Raw genomic sequence first — 16,245 nt, forward strand, 5'->3', positions numbered from 1 at the left:
TTTTTTGAGCAAAAAAGATATTTCAGCTCTCACAGGTCAAAAGATTTAAATAATGCATTTGACTACAGGACAGATGGATTGTGAATACTAAGTAGGAATACATGTTCTCTCTCGGGGCTTTCCATCTGTGGTTTACCAGCCATGCCACAACGAAAGCCTTTCGCTTTTCTGTGAAAGTGAGTCCATTTCTTAGAGTCTTCCCACAACGTTGCATCAAGTGGTGCTTTCCTGTGCATGCGTGTAAGTTGCTTGGGGCACGCAGTTCATGTGAGCCGCTATCTTTAAAAAAGGAAAACAGAGGGATGCTGGTGCCCAAGGGTGACACTGACCTGGGACAGTGGAATGAGCCGGTTTCAGGTCTGGAAGCGGGAGGGTGCATTGTACTTTTGCTTTGCTAGGGGTTGTTAAGTTGGGTGAGAGAAGGATGTATCAGCCTAGGCTTAGTGCTGCCTTCAGGCTACCGCATGGCTTTCATTGAGTTTGTTCAAGGTATATTGTTGTGTGAGCCAAAATAGAGTAAAGCTTGTCAAGTCTCTGTATTGCATTGGTCTCTCCTCATCCGAGTGCTTTGGAAAGGAGCACTCATATGCCCTGAGGGATGTGGCTGAAAGTAAAACTGCCGCTTTGGTTGGGGGCAATGGTTTGGAGTGACTTGTCTTTGCGTGCTGATAGATTTAGTCAAACATCCAGAAGAATGAGTGGATTTTATTTAAAATATAAACATGGTATGTGATGACAAAAACTCTGTTATTACAAAATTCCTAAGTCCTTTGAATGATAACAAACAACTGCCATCTAGGATTTACTTGCCTCCAAAAGTAGCTGGAAACCTAAAGCAATTGGAAGTATGGATTTTTGCAAGAGTAGTAGGCTGTTGCATTTAGATGTATTCAGTACGCACCGTGAAGCAGCCCAGAAGTAAGAAAATCCAACCAGTCTAAATTAGCTTAACAACATATTGCAAAGCAACTGCTAGGTCACTTCTTACGTCTCTAAACTACTATAGCTTCTTGCAGTTGCAAAACCTTTATAGGTGGAAAACTGTTTTTAGACAAGGCTTCTGTCAGTTACAGCAGCACCAAAGAGGCTGCGCAAAACAACTTCATGTGATAGATAGCAAGGAAATGTCTGCAGGACTTCTTACTAAGGAAGCGTGAACCTTTCAACTAAGAAATGGTTACCCTTCACATCTGCACAGGTGTCGTTCACATTTTTAAGGTGGCTGCAAGCTTGGCTGCTTTCTTCAAGCAGATGTCCTTTAGGGTTCACTGAAGACTAGATATGGACTCAGAAAATATCTGACACCTAGATTAATGGACATGAGAGAAGACAAGAAAAGGCTGATGTTTAAAGTAATTTACGGCACCTCAGGAATCTTATCTGACAAATGCTGTGAGCTAAATGCCCTACCCGATAGGGTATGTTGCAGCTGTAGATTGGAAGGCAACAGAGAACAGAAGTGAAATTAATAAATAAACCAGTATTTTTCAGACATCATTCAAGATTAGCAAATATGCAATATACGTTTTTTGATAGTAATAGATAAAATGTCTTTAAAAATTGTACACAGTTATTTACAATCTAAACAGGAGATGGGCTTAATTATTTAGTTGCAGCTTGGCTTTTTTTTAAAAAAAAAAAAAAACCAACAAAAAACAAACCAACAAAACCAAACCCAACAATTTCCCTAACCTGTTCAAATTGGTGAGTAAGCCTAGATTGCATCAAGTGAGATCTAAACTGCCCCTTGTCTTAAATGCCACGGAGGCTGAGCCTGTGCAGCCCTCCCACAAGATACTGGTGCAGTGGTGGTGCACAGCTACCCAGCTCTGAGCCTCCTTGGGGGTATTGCTTCAACAAAAGCCAACTGTGCTATTGCTAAATGGTTCTGGATTCTGTGTGACGTGAGAACAGGACAACAACATTCCTCCTCCTTCAAAACCTCCTACCATCAGCAAAGTTTACTGCTTCGCTATTTTCAACCAGTTGCTCTTCACTGACTCGGGGCTGAACCAGCGAGGCACTGGCACAAGGAAACTGCAGCTCTTGGCTTTCTGGATGTTCATGGAAAACAGGGATATAGTCTGCACCCCCCTTTTTTTTTGTGTGTGTGTGGAGGGATAGGACCCAAGGAGAGGTTCAGTTTAAAATACTCCACGGAAGCCACAGGGGAGTGCTTAAATAAAGACCAGCTGAATTGAGCAGAGCTCGACCACAGTTTTTGTTCCATCCTGAAACGGGTAAGTCCAGGTAACCCAACATTAACATAGCAGAGCACGCTATTTTTAACCGGTCAGATTTCCACAGCCTGTTCTTTCACACTGTAAGCACCAGCTCCTGTTGAAAGTGGAAGTCCCCTTTTTTGGTGGAATATTTGGTAAAAAACGAAATGTTGATATCAAGTGCATTTAAAGAATGCATGTTCCCTTACATTAGCACATTCAGTGCTTAGCCCTGTCAAAGCAACTCCCATTTTTGGAGGACTGGGTGAAAATGTTCTACCTCGTTCTGTACACAGTAACATGCAGTTGGTGAAACCGGGCAATGAAAGGATGTACTGTAGAGAGAGAAAAGTGGAAAAGGTCACAAATCTCACTTTGCAGAGAGTCCTTCAGTTTTCTTTTGTGGGGGTGTGGTTTGTTTTTTTTTTTTCTTTTTAGCTGCCATTCTTCACATTCAGTAGTCACTGTCAGGGTAAGGAGAAACAGCAAGAACTTCTCATGCTCCTGAAACGCGGTGGCTTCTGCTACCAACAAAGTCCTTGATGGTGATGATGAGAGCCTGGGCACTCGCCAGCTTTCAGCACTCTGGCACAGAGTAGCTAAGTCCCAGGCTTACTGCTTTCCCCAATGCAGGAGCTCAAAACACTGACAGACTGTCACAGAGGACTGTCCAAAGTGGTTAGCTGGTGTGTGGACACAGCCAGTGGCTGGAACAGAAATCCAGCGGATTTTGCTGTCTCTTGTGTTGGAGAAGCTTTTTTTTGCCATCTCTCTTGGCACACTCTGCAGAAATCTGTCACTTGTATTACAAGCAATGCTGCCACTGATACAGGGAGTGATGCTTCTCTTGACACATCTCCAGCTGCCCAAATTGTTGGCAGACTTTCCATTTAGACAGGTGCTGTAAAAATAAAACAACTTTTTAGAAAAGAATCCCCCAGAAACAATCATATCCTAGAGTTGTTTTTCCTGTGTAACTGGTGGAACAAGTTGCAAAGCCATGGAAAAGATGTATTCATGCTACTGAGACATGAGAATGAGAGAGGTGAAGCCCTGCCTTGATACCCAAGACACTGACGGCCCTCTGCCCTTGTGCCACAGACTGAAAGTGCCTCTTGCTCTGCAAATGTGAGAAGTGGTCTCTTGCTAACATCCCACTCCCTTGTGAAGGGATGTCAGTGTCACCTTTGGTTCGTTTTAAGCTACTTCAGAGAACAAGGCACACAAAACTTATCTGTGGCTAAGGGAAACCAGCTTCCCAAGGCTCCTCTACAGGCAGTGAAGGGATCCTTCCAGAGAGCAATTCAGAATTGCTCCAGCTCTCAGTTTCTCCTCAGTGGCTCATCCTGTCCCGCTGACTGTAATGGGTGTCCGGAGAGACTAATCCCACCAGGATGAAGTTTCTCTTCTTCACAACCTGCCTTCCCCACAGTTTTCAAAACTTTTTTCTTTGTAACAGTGAAGTTAGTCTCACTAGGTTCTTTTTGGTTTTGCAGTATTCAGGATTCCCACCCCCTGTGAAACAACCTGACCTTCTTTATAAAGTGAAACCCATAGAAGCAGAAACATATTTACATCAGTACTGAAAAAGCAAAATGCCGTGGCAGAGTGTCCCTGGGGGTGCAACCTCCACAGTGCCTTTCTCCCCATCTACCATGCACAATTTGCTTGAAAATCTCAAATGATCATTGAAGTAAGCTAGAATTTCTCCAAGAGCCCATCTTTTTGCCTCAACTTAGTACCAGCTATTTCTAAATAATTCCTGACAGATACTGGTTTCCTCTTTTGTTAAGAATAAAACATAAGAGCAACAAACCTGGACGGATGGAGACTTGACAGCCTGCACAAACTCTCTGCCTTGGTGTTCAACTACCATTATGCTTAGAAAGGCCTTTTTTCCTAACATGTAGCTTAAATCTCCTTTGTTTAAGCCTGTTGTGCCTCAAGTGCTGTATCTGCTGTGTTAGGACAATAAATAACTTGTCCTATCCTCTTTAAGGACTCTCTGAAGATGGTTGTTATTGTGTCCTTAATCAGCCTTGCTGTCTCCAGCCTAAACAAACATAACTAATCTTTCATCAGAGGTCATGTTCCCTAGATCGTTCTCATTTCTCCCGTGTTGGTCCAAGTTGCTCTCAAATTGGGATGCCCAAAAGATACTGCCTTCCATGCTTTACAAGGCTCTGTTGGCAGAAAACAGCCCTCAGAGGTGGGACAGTTTCTGATAGCAGCGAACCACCAAAGCTGCTGTCCCACCTCCTCTTCCACAAATGGTGCAGAGACATGCCAAGGACAAGATATTTTCTGGAAGGCAAGTGTCTGTATTTTGTCGTTAATGAACAAATCATGCGACAGCAGCCTTCAATAGAAGATAAATATTTACTCCTATTTATGTCACAGAGGTTTTTCTACTTTATCGGCTAAATCGAGGGATCTAATAAAACAGGGCCTAGTATACATAAGTCTGGAGAAGAAAAAGTTGACATTACATGAACTGCTTATGTTACATTAATGCAGCTCACAGGAGTGGAAGGAGAAAATGTTTCTTTATCTTAAGGAAAAAATCCATCCTCCTTTCTACATTATGCTCCACAGGAAACAATGTAATGCCTGTTTGATGGTTAGCAAACAAATGTTGTGGGTCAGGCGCTGGGGTTGCGTGATGGGTCTGGAAAATAACTGACCATTGACCCAGTTTGTATGACCACCAAAGAAGTTCCGGAAAAAGTTTTTTAATTTAAGGGTTATTTTGCTTCTGCTTGATATTATGTATTGGGTACATTTGCAGCATCTGCTAGGGAAAACTCTACTTTCCCTATTACAGTTTTGGTGGAACCACAGTATTTTCTGCCTGTTCTGCAGAGATAACCAGGCAACAATAATTTGCTTCAGTAGAAACTACCAAATGAGATATAAAATAGATATTTCATCCTCTCTGTACTCTTGTGAGTTCCCTGTGCTGAGTTGTTTTTTCCAAATTTGTCCTGGATTTTTTTTGCCCTGTTTTTATTTTCCCCTGACTATAAATGATAAGTGAATTTGTAAACTAGCTGGCCTGCAATATTGCTTTCTTGCTTATAAAAAATACAAACGTGTTAAAGGTCTAAACCGTGTATTTTTGTTTTCTCTAGGGAAGGGGAGTGCTTAGTACTTTTTAAATTGTATGTATATATGTGCAGGTTCGTAGACATGAGGCATATGATGTTCCCGTATCCCAGCTAAACACCTTCTAGGATACGGTGCCTATAAAGCCAGAGAACAACAACTTGGTGACAGGCACTGACACGATATGAAGTGATAAATGGTCAGTGTTGTCCAGACTTGAAAAATCAGCATTTAAAACAGATTTTTCCAAGTTTGGCTCTGCCTGGCTTATAGCGTACCCTGCCTATCTTGATGGCAACACTAGCTGCAGCACAGTTGTAGAACGGGAGGGGAGGGTGGCTTCAGTCCGTACGCTCTGTGTCCCCTGTCAGTTTGTCATGTCCTTTGGCCTGAACTGTTGAAGGAAATTCTGGGAACTGAGACTCTCAGGCTGCCTTTGGCAATGCTTACAGAGCTCAGGGAAAAGGGCTGAGAGAAGAAGTTGGGCTACTGCTTTACATGCTTGAGTTTGTAACATCCAGCAAGTCTAATCCAAAGGCTTTGTGCTGAAGTTGAGTACTGAAACTATGAAGTTACTCTTGAGACAAATACAGTAACATATTTTTAATACTTACAGTTGCGTTCTCCTTTGTCTTCATTTGGTTGGACATCTGTTGAAACAAAGGCACTATTTTAAGCACGTAGGATAGATAACTACAGTCTTTAGCCAAACAGGATTATTATTAAGCAACATGAACCAAAGCTCAGGGTTCAATGTGCTAAATGCTCTTTGGACAGCAAAATGCAGTCCATATTCTATTTGCTTACAATCTAGGTCACCATTTCAGCAAGGATAGATTTTGGGCTTGAAGCAACAGCCCTGCTCCATGTTTTGGGACAGAGTGCTGCACCACTCTTGGGTTGTTTCTGAAGGAAGGACATGGCTCCTAGCACAGCTGCTGCAGATGCTGAGCAAGATCACTACCCTGCTTTCTCCTGCTCTTTTCTGAAGCACCTGGGCTTGCTAGCCATGAGGAAGAGGGCATGGATTGAAAATGTGGTTTGTCCTTGTTCATGAAAAGTGTGGTTGCTCCTGCCCCCTTTTCTTAGATGTTAGCTTTTGTATACCTGCAAAGTGGCTTATAGAAGTACTCAGATACATCAGCAGACTGAGTCTTGTTCACAAGATGTCCTTTAGAGATAACTTTTTGTTCTATCTTGCCAAGCACTGAAGAGTCCCGCACATGGGCAAATGCAGCAATACAAGGGTATGAACGTATAATATACAGTGACAGTGAGATATGCTTTATTTCTAACTTGTAGAAAGCTGCTTGGTCCCAGTGGAATCTTGAGCCCTTAATTGCCCAGCCACTGATTTTAAAGCTCTCAGGATTGATTTATCCTCTGATTTCTGCTTTGGATTGTGCTAAGTAGAGACAGCTACTGACCCCAGTCCTGTTCCATGGAGGAGCATCCCCTCCATTTGTCCAGAAACAGCCTGCAGGGATCATAGCTCAAAAACTATGGCCTGAACAGGCACAAGGTCTGAGTTACTCTCACATCCAGCAGTTAACTCCTGTGAGGCTCAGATGCATTAGCAGAAAGCCATAATGAATAACATGTTCTGGGGCATTATATGTCCTCCCCAGGGAACCCCAGAATTTTGATAACAGCATGATTTCCTGCTGTTGTGTGCAGAGAATTTACTCGTACCTTCCAGCAATACACTGGATGATATTAAATATTTCGGCAAATGAAAAAGAATTCTCCAGACTGAGTCATGAAAATGAAGGGCCTCATTACCTGTGTAGGACGCTAGTTTAGAGCACCTCCGTCTCCACAGCCAGCAGCTTAAAACAGCTAGAAGACCTATCACAATGACAACAGAAACGATGCCAGCTGCTTGAGCACCTCGTCCACTTTTTTCCACGTTTTTATGACTTTCTGTGCTAGAACCATTGCTTTGCTGCTCCTCTGTGTCTAGAACAAAATAGAAACAGGATGTAATAAGATGTAAATTTTCACATTTCATACCAGGCAAATATTTGACCGCATTTTACACGCACAAAAAGATTCTGAAGGACTAAATATTTGTGCTGTTCGTATCATTGTGATTCTGGTGGTATTCCTTCTGAGCAAGGCACATCTCCAGCTTACATTGTCTAATAAGACAATGCCAGTTTATTCCTCCCTGTCATCATACTGCATACATCCCTCTTTCTTCCTTTTTGTTGTTCTTTCCTGCCAGCCTTGGGAGACTGTATGCTTGAGCTTGTATCTAGACTCAGTTGAAAATAATCTATACAGAATCTATAATGTAAAGCTGATGGTATTCAGAAAAGTGGGTGAAAAACTGTTTCCCTGAAGTTAGTGATGAATTTCCATGGATTGCTGCAAACTGAGGGTTTCAAATCACATCCCTTACTCTTTCAAGTGTGGTAGTGCTTTTAGAAACCAAGGGAAAAAAAAAAAAAAGGTCTTTTCCCCCAGAATACAATATGACAGAATGCCATTAGGAAACCAATTACAAGGTTACTTAGTTTTCCTTTAATTTGGGACGACAGCAAGGGTATGCTATCATACACTCTACTGTGCAATTTTTGCTTGTGCAAACAATTTTTGTTCCTGGAAATAGTTTAATCTATATCCCCTGGCTATGTTTGTGGGATCAGTGTCATTAAGTCTGGAGTATGTGATTCCTTGGTGTATTCAGGTAAACTAACTGTGGGTATCCAGCTACAGTGATGCAAACAATTGAGCCTCTTTGCACCGGGGTGCAGGAATCACAAGAGAAAGGTGTGGTGGGAGGCAGGACCAGGAACAGCAATGAGACTGAACAGCCGCCTCCAGATAAGCTCTCCCACTCCAGATAGCTTCTCTACACAGCTGTTTGGAAATCATGAAATTCACCATTGCTACTATAGTTTTTTTGGTGTTTTGTTTTTTTTTTTAAATAGCTTTCTGGTTTTGTGAAGAGTGCCTAAATACTTGTTTTTACTATTGATCACTCATATCAGCAATAAATAGCTTCTTATACTTGTGCTATTAAGTGTATTGTTCTACTGGGTTAATATTACCTGTTTGCTACAGGCCTACTTTAAATAGTGCATTGTGTTAAATGGAGTTTTGGAGACTGAAAACAGAACTTTGAAACTAGGCAGAGTAAAAAGCAAATGTGAGTGCTGCAAAGCAGCCGGGTAGCGGTTCAGGAATCGTGGATCTACTGACGGTGCCCCCTGAAAAATAACCTGACTCCTCAAGGAGTACATACTCCCCTACGTACCCAAGGAGCCGAAGGGCGAAGCCCAGCGCCTGCCTCGGACGCAAGGGCTTCTCAGTGCCGTTGTCATAACATGTTTGATGGGGTGTTCACTTCAGCGTGGAAGAAGTCAGAAGTAAACATAAAGTCCATAGCTAAGCATAACTAGCTTGAAACAAAAACTGCGCTCCTCTTGGCACTTTTGGGAACTGCTGAATTAACGCATACCCCTTGTTAGTGCGTATCTACAGACAGAAACACACTGGTTGATATATCTGCTATCTAGAAAACATGAAGTATCATGAAGGGACTTACAGTTGGCTGATAGATTTTCCCGCAGAATTTTATTTTCTATGGAGCACTCTATTTGCATGTTAGAAGTGGCTTTAACCTTCAGCGTGCTAAAAACACTGTAAGTGCCATCGGCATGGGGGGTGATGTTTAGCTCTGATGGAGGCAGGTGGCTGTCGTCCGTTTTATTTATCCAGTAAACATTGGGCTCTGGGTATCCATTGCCAGACCTGCAGCTGAAAGTCACCTCCTCTCCAGTGCTGTCACCGTTTCTTATCGGTCCACTGAGTATTGGTTGGCTATAACTAGCTGGAGAGTAAGAGAAAAAGAAACAGTCATCGACACGTTGAAACGTATTGAAAAGACAAAAATTTTGATGTGGGTTCTGAAGCAGAAGTTCTGGGTTTCACACGACCGCCATGACTTGAAAGGGAAACACCTGCAGGTTTGGTATGTAAGCCAGAGAGCTGAGAGAATTACTGGAAGGGTGGAAGGCTGAAGCCTAACCCAAAGGAAGAAAGCAGCTTCTTAAGCTGCTGTCACCCAGCCACGTGTAAGAGCCCCTAGATTAATGAAAACCAAGATGAAAAAAAACCCACACTGGATAAACAGATGTTACGGGTATTCTCCCAGTTTTAGATTCCCTATCTGTAATGTTTAAATTAAGGAGACTTCATTTCAGCAAAGGGCTGAAGTATGTTTCAAAGTTAAGGGTATGCTTAAATGTAATATTGAAATGGCATGAACTTGAAAAGCTGGAATGAGAATTTGGGCAAATGTATGCAAGTGGTACAAGTTCTTACCTGCTAAACTGAGAACCACTTTTGCCTGGTGAATCATTCTGGTATATTCAGTTTTCTGCAGTACTACGCATTTGTACGTACGTTCATCGCTCTGGCTGACATTTAGTAGTAGCAGAGAAAAATCGCCATTTTCCAATCTATCCCAGAATAACTGAGTCCTGTTTTTAAAGTGAATACACTGTTCACTTTCATTGTCTTGACCAGAGATCAGTGCATGTACAACTGAACACTCTTCTTGATCGTCAGCTATTTGCCAATATACCCGTAGATTTTTTAAGTGCAATTCTCTTCCTCGATAAATGCAACTCAGTGTAGCGTTGTCTCCAAGTTTACTGACGATGATCTTCTCCTCCAGTGCAATAACTACAAGATTAAAAGAGCGAGAGAAAAAACGGAGGTTATGTGGAAAAAATGTCATTCTTTTCCAGTATATTCTACCACGTGTGGACTCGGGTGTTAGTATTTATAACAGGCAGGTGTGCGTGCTCACTTCATAGTCATTCCTACCTCCTGACTTGCTGGTGGCTAATTCTCTTTGCATCTGTTTGTCTGTACATTTTCCAAAGGGACCTTTTACTATATAAAGCCTTCTGCTTATTTTGTTCTCCGAGGACCAACCAGTCTAAGCGTTCCCAGCCCCGTGGATATCTGCATGTTTCACTTTGCCCTCTGACTGGGACTGACTGCAGACACATATTCAAGTCCCAGTGCTTTAATAATCCCTTTTTTTAAATTAAGAAAAATGCCAGATAACACCAGGTAAATCATAAGAAGTAGAAACACTGGTAAGAAAAAGAGTGCTACCATTATTTTGAGACCCAAAAAATTAAAAAGGGGAGTAAAAACAGTGTTTTTCAAAGTGGGCATGTCATAGCAATCACATTTTATTGCTACCATCAGTATCATCCTCTCAACAAATACACCCAGCTGGCAAACCAGCAAGCCCAGATACCTCCAGTGACAAATTCGTTAGACATTTACAACCTCTCATGGCCACTTGAGGTAGACCAGCACAGCGTCTGGCTTTCAGGGCACTTTTCCTGGCCTTCAGACATGAGAAAGGCAACATCTTCTCCTGGTGAGCAATGAGAAGGCGTGAGCTGGCTGACAAGCGGTGCAGAAGGTGCAGGTCAGCTACTCCGAAGGGGCCAGGGTGGCTCTGACCGCAGCCTCCCTGCTGGGAGGGATGCATCACCTCTCCTCCACCCCAGCAGCCGAAACCTCTCTGGTGCAACTGGTTGCTGAGACCAAAGCAAGGTGCAAGTTGTAAATGTCGGACTGCGGGGCGAGGTGGGGGGGGGGGGGCGGCATGGGGTTGGATGGGAGATATTACAGCTGGGCAAAGGGATTATGCAGGTGGCTGAATTAGGGAAAGAAAGATGACAGGAGTGAGGGGTTGGAAATGTGGAAACTGCACGGTGAGGTGGGAAGGAGGTGGCAACGTTAAAGGGGGACATGTCTTTGTGTTGGTGCACTGGACTCGGAAATAGCTCATCTACACCGTCTGAGTTGGGCACCCTGACTTAAAAATACTACCAAAGCAAACGCAGTACTTTCAGGGAGGAAGGCAGTATGTTCTCCAGGCCCTTATCCTCTGCTGGGTGAGACAAGAAGTAATGGGCTTGAACTGCAACAAGGATGCTGCAGCTCAGACTTTAGGAAACCCGTCGTAGCAGCAGCAGGAAAAGTAATGCTCTGGAAAGCCTTGTCCGAGAAGATGAGGGCACCTCCCTCACTGGCGTAACTGAGTAACAGGCCAGCTGGCATCTATTGAAACGGAACCTGGTACAGTTTGTCCTGACTTCAGGGCTGGGGACTGTCCTTCACAATTTATTGAGGTCCTTTTCGGTGATTAAGCAAGAACAGAGGAGAGACAACTCTGAAAACATTTAAATAGCACCAAGTGATGTCCTTTAACCTTACCTTTGTTTTGAAAGGGATTTTTGGAACTGTAGTAAAAGACTTACTAATATTGGGTGCTTGATACAGTGGTGTATAATTCTAGTCATAATATGAGTTATGGGCTGCTTATCAACAGCCCTTATTACCCCACTTCTAAGGCCTTTTGTTGACAAAGATAAATATGCAGGGATGTCTGTAAAGCAAGCAGAGCAATCTAAGCAAGAGCATCCATAAGGTCCTCTGTTATTCTCCATACTGAAACTGATAGAAACACATTTTTCTTCTTTCCCTGATGCATGTCACACTGAGGAATTGTACGTATTACAAATACCCCGTGTATCTGGCCAAACACATTAAGGGAGGTCAGCTTCATTTTTAACTGAAGTGTTCTGAACTTACCAGCTCTCAGGATATGAAGGAGCAGTAACAGAAATCCATATCTAAAATAAAATAGCAAACAAGAGTGTTACATGATAGACTTTAGCATCTCTGTTGTTTATATAAGCAATAAACCTAATATTGGTTGTTTCAGTATAGCAGCAGAAGTAAGTAAATCAGGTACTGCTACTATGTAATGTCCCATTAAGTATTTGCATTTTTGACAGCTGCAAAACTTCTATTCAAATGACATAACTCTGTGGGTGGGTGGCCAAGGCCGCGAATAGCAGTAAAACACACTAATATTGGAATCAGAGCAGAAGGCATGAAGCTGGTGTTGTGCCTGTCTTTCTTGTGAAAAATAGAACCATATAGACTTAGTGGACAAATAGGCCCTGGAGGATATCTGGATCACTGAGAAAGGAGCACAGCTGCACGGGCCTAAATCCAGGTCAAAGCCCTGCATCCCACTGTTCCACTGAAACTCAGTGAGTTACGGTTTTATCTGGTTAAAGGATGAAAAGCAGCTGACCATGCTGCCCACCGTTTTGTGCACTCAGTAAAAATGTGTAAACAGGAAACGTGCTGATAGCAGGGAGCTGTGCAAAGGTTTTGCTGGAAGGAATTTGGTGTCTTTGATTACGTCACAGGGGTAAATCTATGCAAGAATTTCCCAAGAGAGTTACACCTGCTAGATGGTATAGGAAAACCCAGTTTAACCTATCTACAAAGTCCAGGTGATTTAACTGTCATCCCATAGGGCTTTAAGAAAGATAAACATGCAGCACTTCCCTAAGAGTGACTTTAAAATAGCCTTTCACCACCATGCGTAGCTATACATTGTGCTCTCCTTCCTCCAGACTGCTGTGGGAAAGGAAGACACTGGAAAGGTTGTGGAATGGGAGCTGTGTGGCTGCAGTTGCCCACCTTAATATTGCCCCGGGTGCAATAAGGCTGTGAAGCTGAGCCCTGGCCAGAGGGACATGAGCACCTGCTCATCCCCAGTTTCCCCAGCTCGCTTTTGCAAGCAAGCAGGACTGTGAGGCCACACTACCTGGGTGCAGCTGGTTCCCTTCCCCAGTTGTTCTCAACCCTCAGCCAGGTCCAACATTGAGCCGAGGGCTGGCGCAATGGGGAGAGCTGCCCCCAGCAGCCCATGTCCACCCAGGAGCGAGCTCCAGGGTCTCCCACCCAGACTCCTCACCGCCTTCCCTCGAAACCAACACTGCCCTGCCTGACCCTCCTCCCTCCAGCTCTAACCCAAGCCTACTCCCCCAGCAGCCATTTCTCACCTTGCTTTTCCCCATCAGCTGTGCTTTACACCATCCCCTCTCTCTTCCAGGCCTCCCGCCCTTTCGCCACAGCTCCTGGCCCTTTGTCCAGCTGAGCATCAGGATTTATCCGCCACCTCCCAGGCACAGTATCACTTCTGCCCAGCTTTACTCGTACCAGCTGCCTGGGCACAACTTGGGTCTCCTCTGCCGCGGAGGAGGGTCTCTAATTCCTATCTGCCCCCCAAGAAAATTATGATCTTTCCAAACATATTTGGCTTCCCATGGAGAAAGCAGAGGACATTCCTGACACAAAATCTACCTCCCATCTCCAGAGAATGAGATGGGGAAAGTTTAGGGAAGAGTCAGTTTGAACTGTATTACTTTTATATGAAGAAAACATTTTCTTTTCCTTTTCTGTGTCCTTTGAAATGGTTTCATAGATGAGGTTTCAAAAGTTTAAGTGGATGCCCAGCGTGGAATATTTCTGCTGTAATACTTATTTTAGTAAATCCGTCAATCAGCCGTAAAGTAAGTCTCCCAAGTAAGCGAACCTAAATGCTCCAGGGAGGCAGCTCCACTCTGTTCTGTCTCTGGCAGTGACTTTTGGTGGCTTTTGCACATGGTCTTGTATTTCTGTTGTATTTGTATACCGTGCAGGTGCCATCACTTTTGTGCCAGGCTTGTAGGTGTCTGTCATTTCAAGCTCACCTCAATGTAGTTCTTAATTGTTCTTAATCCCATGGCTGCGTTTGTTTTACCATTCCCAGCCCAATATAGCCAGTCATTTGAATTAAATGGAGAATAATAGTTGACTGGTCTTTATGGGACTCTTCAGGGAATTTCCTATGGCAGGCATTTACTGATGCCAAAAAACATTTAGCTAGTCAGCCAGAACTGATTCTCTAATGTAAGTATACAAAGCACGTCTTGATTTCTTGTTTTAATAAATGATGTCACAGTTAAGACTGGACAGATCTAGAGATGCTCATCCTCTTGCTTGGAGGCAGCTGCAGCTGTGCTGGTGTGGGAGCAGTGTCAGCCCACCTGTTCCCCTGGGAGAGCTTTAATGCCAAGCCCCTGTCGGAAAAAGGGAGAAACCTCCCTTTTGCCCCACACGTACGCTCAGCTCCTGTGTCCATCACACTGGCAGTGAGCTCCACTAAGCGCAGGTGCATTAGTTTCTTAGGTTCTCTCTCTACTTTATTTATTTGTTATAAATTTTTTTTTTCCTTTTTCAATTCTTTCCCACACCTTCTCCTTCTATATGTTTTTTAAAACGTCATGTGAAACAGGAGAAAGTCGCGCTTCCTCATTCATACATTCTTGTTGGGTGAGATTATCCTTCCTATCAGCATTTCAAATTTTTCATGCACTATTTATTTCAGGGCCATGGGACGTTGCTGTTCTGGCACAGACTAGCCAGACAAAAGACATCCTCGTACTTGCAATAATAACTTCGGGGCTTTTGCTCCACTTTTCTCCCCCTAACCCTGTAGCACCATCGCTCTTCTATCAGCAGGTGCCCTAAATACGTTACCTGTGAAGGTTTTCTGAGGCTACACTAAGCTGGGCAATAAAAACGGGCGGGCCCGCTTGCCTTCTCCCATCATTCCCGTTCGGGCCAAAAGGCTCCCTAAGATGCCCATTAGCCGCCCGCAGCCTGCGAGGGGGCGATCAGAGCCGGAGCCGGGCGCGGCCCCTGCGCGGGCCACCCCGCTGCACCGCGGCCTCGGGGGGGACCCTGCCGAGCCCCGGCCGCCCCGCCAGCGCCCTGCCGGGCGGGCGGCGGGCAGCAGCCGCCGCCGGGCACGTTGAACGCCGCAACCCGCTGCCCCGGCTCCGGGGGTCGGGAGGGGACCCCCCCCGTGCACGCCTCGCCCCGTCGCCACTTAAGAAGCCCGCTCCCACCAGAACCCCCACCGCTGCATTGCAACGAAACTCGCATTTTTCTAAGGGGGGTGTGTAGCGCTCTGCCCCCGAGCAAGCAGCCGGCCTGTGCCCCCCCCGTGCCCCAGCGACACGCGTGAGGGGCGGCAGCTCCCCCTTCCCCCGGCGCCCCGGGCCGCCACTCACCCTCGGGGCTCCATCGCAGCGGCGCGGCAGGCGGAGGGCTGCCCCAGCCCGGCCGTGCCCAGGCGACAGCTGCCCGGCTTAGGCCATTCCCCTTTCCCTCCCACGCCTCCTCCCGCCGGGGATTTCCGCCTTCCGTGCGCAGCCGGAGCCGGTGCGCGGCCAGCCCGGCTGCCCCGGCACCTTGCAGCCCGGGGCGCCCTGCAGCCCGGGGCGCCTTGCGGCCGGCCGCCGGCAAAGCCCTCCGCGGGGCCCGAGGGTCGCTCCCGCTTCGGCCCCGCACGCCGGGCGCTGCGGTCCGAGGGAGCCCGGCCCCGGCCCGGCGGCGTGGAGGGTCCCAGGCACTCGCCCGTCCCCACTGAGCCCTTCCCAAAGCCTCGCCGGGGCTCCCGACCCCTGCAAAGCCGCCGCCCCCCGCGGGGAGGCTGCCTGTGACCCGTCAGGCGGGACGCCCCTCACCGCCGGCTCTGGGCGCTGCTGGGGAGGACCCGGGGAGCCAGGGCTGGGCACCGGCTTTTGTGACAGCATGCAGAGAGCCGTGTCTTGTCGGCCCTGCGAGGCGGTGGAGAGGGGCCCCGCTCGGCCTGTGCGATGGAGCGAGCAATGGACTGCAACCCGGCTGCGGGCACGGGTCCTTGCAAAGCCTGCCCGGGCAGCCGGGGCTCTGTCGTTGAGGTGTGTTTCAAAAGTCATTAGGTTTACGACTGCATAAATAGTAAATAACCCTGAACGTGATTTGATATGATGCATGACCACACCTGACGACACAGAAGAGAAAAGTTCTGACGGAATTGCTTTGATAAGGGGTGTTGGAGCACTAGTCGGCTATTTGAAAGCTGTGCTTCACATTAAGAAGTGGTTTTGTTTCTGGCTCCACGTCAGTGGCTGTGTTTGGCTTGTTTACTGTCAGGTACCTCAACCCAGCTGGGACTCCTTCCCCGACACGAGCGTTTGTGACACAC

General features: G+C 45.9%; 1 protein-coding gene across 1 annotated transcript; it reads right to left on the bottom strand.

Annotated features, from left to right (window-relative positions):
- Positions 1 to 687: 687 nt before the first annotated feature.
- ICOSLG (inducible T cell costimulator ligand) lies at positions 688 to 15,428 on the bottom strand. The gene is made up of 7 exons (XM_087759158.1): positions 15,287 to 15,428; positions 11,961 to 12,001; positions 9,660 to 10,022; positions 8,881 to 9,165; positions 7,110 to 7,286; positions 5,942 to 5,977; positions 688 to 3,123 (listed from the first exon to the last, which is right to left on the bottom strand). The coding sequence occupies exons 1-7, from the start codon at positions 15,298 to 15,300 to the stop codon at positions 3,113 to 3,115; spliced, it is 927 nt and encodes a 308-aa protein (XP_087615284.1). The 5' UTR covers positions 15,301 to 15,428; the 3' UTR covers positions 688 to 3,112.
- Positions 15,429 to 16,245: the final 817 nt, after the last annotated feature.

The sequence above is a fragment of the Nipponia nippon genome, unplaced genomic scaffold, assembly GCF_047370975.1.
Source record: "Nipponia nippon isolate SJK-2023a ecotype South Korea unplaced genomic scaffold, ASM4737097v1 scaffold_2, whole genome shotgun sequence".
Taxonomy (NCBI): domain Eukaryota; kingdom Metazoa; phylum Chordata; class Aves; order Pelecaniformes; family Threskiornithidae; genus Nipponia; species Nipponia nippon.